The following is a 2,500-nucleotide window of genomic DNA, read 5'->3' as shown; positions in this document are numbered from 1 at the left end:
TTCCGCTTCACTTGAATCCGAGTCTGACATTATTTCAACAACACAGTTATCACTTTCAGTGTTTTCTCTTAGACGCTCACAACACAGGAATGCTTGCCTTGACTGTTCTACAACTTTTTCCTCACCTTCTGATAGACCCACAAAGGATAGCTGACCACTGAAGTCTAGTAATAGCTGATTTAAGACCTCACTTGTACCATTAACCAGCTCCTTTAAGACCTTGACGAAGGAGAACCAGTTTAAATCACATTTTCGGAGGACATCACATAACTGGTGTGAATTCATGAACAGTGAGCCCGTTTCTGTGACATGCTTATAAGTTTCCCCTTCCTTTACAACATCTCTCAGCTGAAGCTCACCAGGAAAGCAATCTTTAGATTTGTCACACGCTTGACTCGGAATTGACTGACCTTCTGTTTCTCCAACAGTAAACATGTCATCATCAGTATCAGTCTCACTCTCACTTGATGTACTCTCATCACTCTCACTCTCATCACAGTCAACTCCAAAGGACTGCAACACAACTTTCTCCTTGACCTTGGCAATGTTCTCAATTGCTTCTCTGATAGCAGAAGCCTCTTCCATTGCTTGATGCACTTTTCGTTTTTTATCAGTCATATCATCGATGCCAAAGAGACTTCTTGCTTTCCTATTTGATAATCCAGATGACTTGACAACAGCGTACTTAAGTCTCTCTCGCTCACTCTCTGACTCTGCCAGATTCAACAATTTCTGCAACTCCCCTTTGCTCATTTCTGGCTTTTCCTGTTTCTGCACCCTTGTTTCTGCCAACAGGGACTGTGTGAGATAGAGCTTCACCAGTTCCTGTTTTTCAAGCAGGTATAGCAAACAGTTTCCTTCTGTGGAAGTACCAGCCCCCACAACTGCAAGAGGCATATGTAACAACTTCCTTCGAGCCTGGAAAGACGAGTATTTAACATTTGGACTACACACCCTGAACGCTTCACTTAGCTTTAAAACGCCTTTACTCTCAATATCTTTACCTACTCTCAACATTCCATCACAGTCACATGCTTGGCAATGACTAAATGAACACACAATGGTCCTTGCACGCATATATTCAGACAATGTCAGCCCCTCACATCTCGAGACATAAATGTTTCCTGTAAACGAGTCATGATTTGATAGACAACGTTTTTGCTGTTCCTTGTATATCTTTACTATCTCATGATCCCCTCTTCCCTGAGAAGAGGGGCTATTCAAAAAGACTGATTTGGGCTTGAGGAAGGACTAGAAGACAATATCTCAGTGTCACCACCGGAGCTTGACTCATTGCAAACACCTTCTGGTTGTGAAGTCTTTGCAAGGACTGAGGCTACGGCTTGTATTTTATCACTTTCAGCCTCAATGACAGAAGCTGAAGCTGAACTAGCAGGCTTTGAAGACAAAGGTTCTTGTTTCTCTGATAGAGACGTACACTCATTGTGTTCCATGCAATTTTTGTCAACAATATCAACACTATCTTGTGACTCTTTCTTGTCCAAGAACTTTGTCATCAAATCTCGGCCTTTTTTGGCATCTTGCACCACTTTTCCAGGAGCAGCAGTGTCCCTCCCTTTGGCCAATGATCTTTTCTTATACCAATTTGATTTGGCTTCTTTCTTTTGAAAAACAGATAACTGTTTTTCACAGTCAAATTTCTCACGGAACAGACTTCTTATGCCTACTGAAAGCTCATCACAAGACTTGTAGTCTTTCATTGTCTTTGCCTTATCAAGTCTCAACTGCTTTATTCTTATTTGGTCTTCAATGTTACTGAGCAGAGTTTTAATATGTGTCATCTCTCTGTCACGTTCTTCTTTGTCTATTTTTGTTCTTTTTCTTTCCTCATCATTGCCATTTTCATCACTTGTACCACTACTTGACGTTTTAGACCTCGAGTAACCTTTTTTAAACTTATAGCCACTATTTCTCACTTGTTCTTTGGCTTTATCAAATAGCTCACCTAAAAATCAACGAGCACATTTCAGTCAACCTATTTTTCCACACTAACCTATCACAGTCACATAAATTCATGGGACTGTTATGAAAATGCATTTCTGATGCTTATAACAACAAGAAGGTGAAATTGGGTTACAGTGTACACTCAGAGTTATGTTTGTATATCCTTACAAGTGTACACAATATCGTGCACCTTGGACAAACTCAAATTAAAACCACAGCCACCCCTTTCACCAATGAACTGAACACTTAGTAGATCTTGTATGTAGCAGCTGGTTTTTAATCAAGAAATACTCAGTTTTATATTTTGATACTACAAATTCCTAATTAGTCCCATCCCATTAGTCATCTGGCAGCTTCCATTGACCAGTGACCAAATAAGCTACATGTAAGCTAGTGGTGATGCAGTCTCCCAGCGGCCTTAAATAATTAATATGCTGGTCAGGTTGATGGCTAGCTAAAACAAAGTGGAGAAGCTAGCCAAACGGTTTGAAGGGATGAAAACAGTTTGACACCACTCCCCAAAACAACAAGGACA

General features: G+C 40.5%; 1 protein-coding gene across 1 annotated transcript in view; it reads right to left on the bottom strand.

Moving 5' to 3' along the window:
* Positions 1 to 1,197: 1,197 nt before the first annotated feature.
* The window catches only part of LOC137975430 (transcriptional regulator ATRX homolog), a 2,438-nt gene continuing 1,135 nt past the window's right edge, over positions 1,198 to 2,500 (bottom strand). Inside the window, exon 5 of the mRNA XM_068822555.1 lies at positions 1,198 to 1,966. Within this exon, the coding sequence (XP_068678656.1) occupies positions 1,221 to 1,966 (746 nt within the window). The 3' untranslated portion in view covers positions 1,198 to 1,220. The remainder of the gene's footprint in view (positions 1,967 to 2,500) is intronic.

Source organism: Montipora foliosa, chromosome 11 (assembly GCF_036669935.1).
Source record: "Montipora foliosa isolate CH-2021 chromosome 11, ASM3666993v2, whole genome shotgun sequence".
NCBI classification, from domain to species: Eukaryota; Metazoa; Cnidaria; class Anthozoa; order Scleractinia; family Acroporidae; genus Montipora; species Montipora foliosa.
The sequence above is the reverse complement of the archived record's forward strand: the minus strand, read 5'-3'. Positions and strand labels throughout refer to the sequence as shown.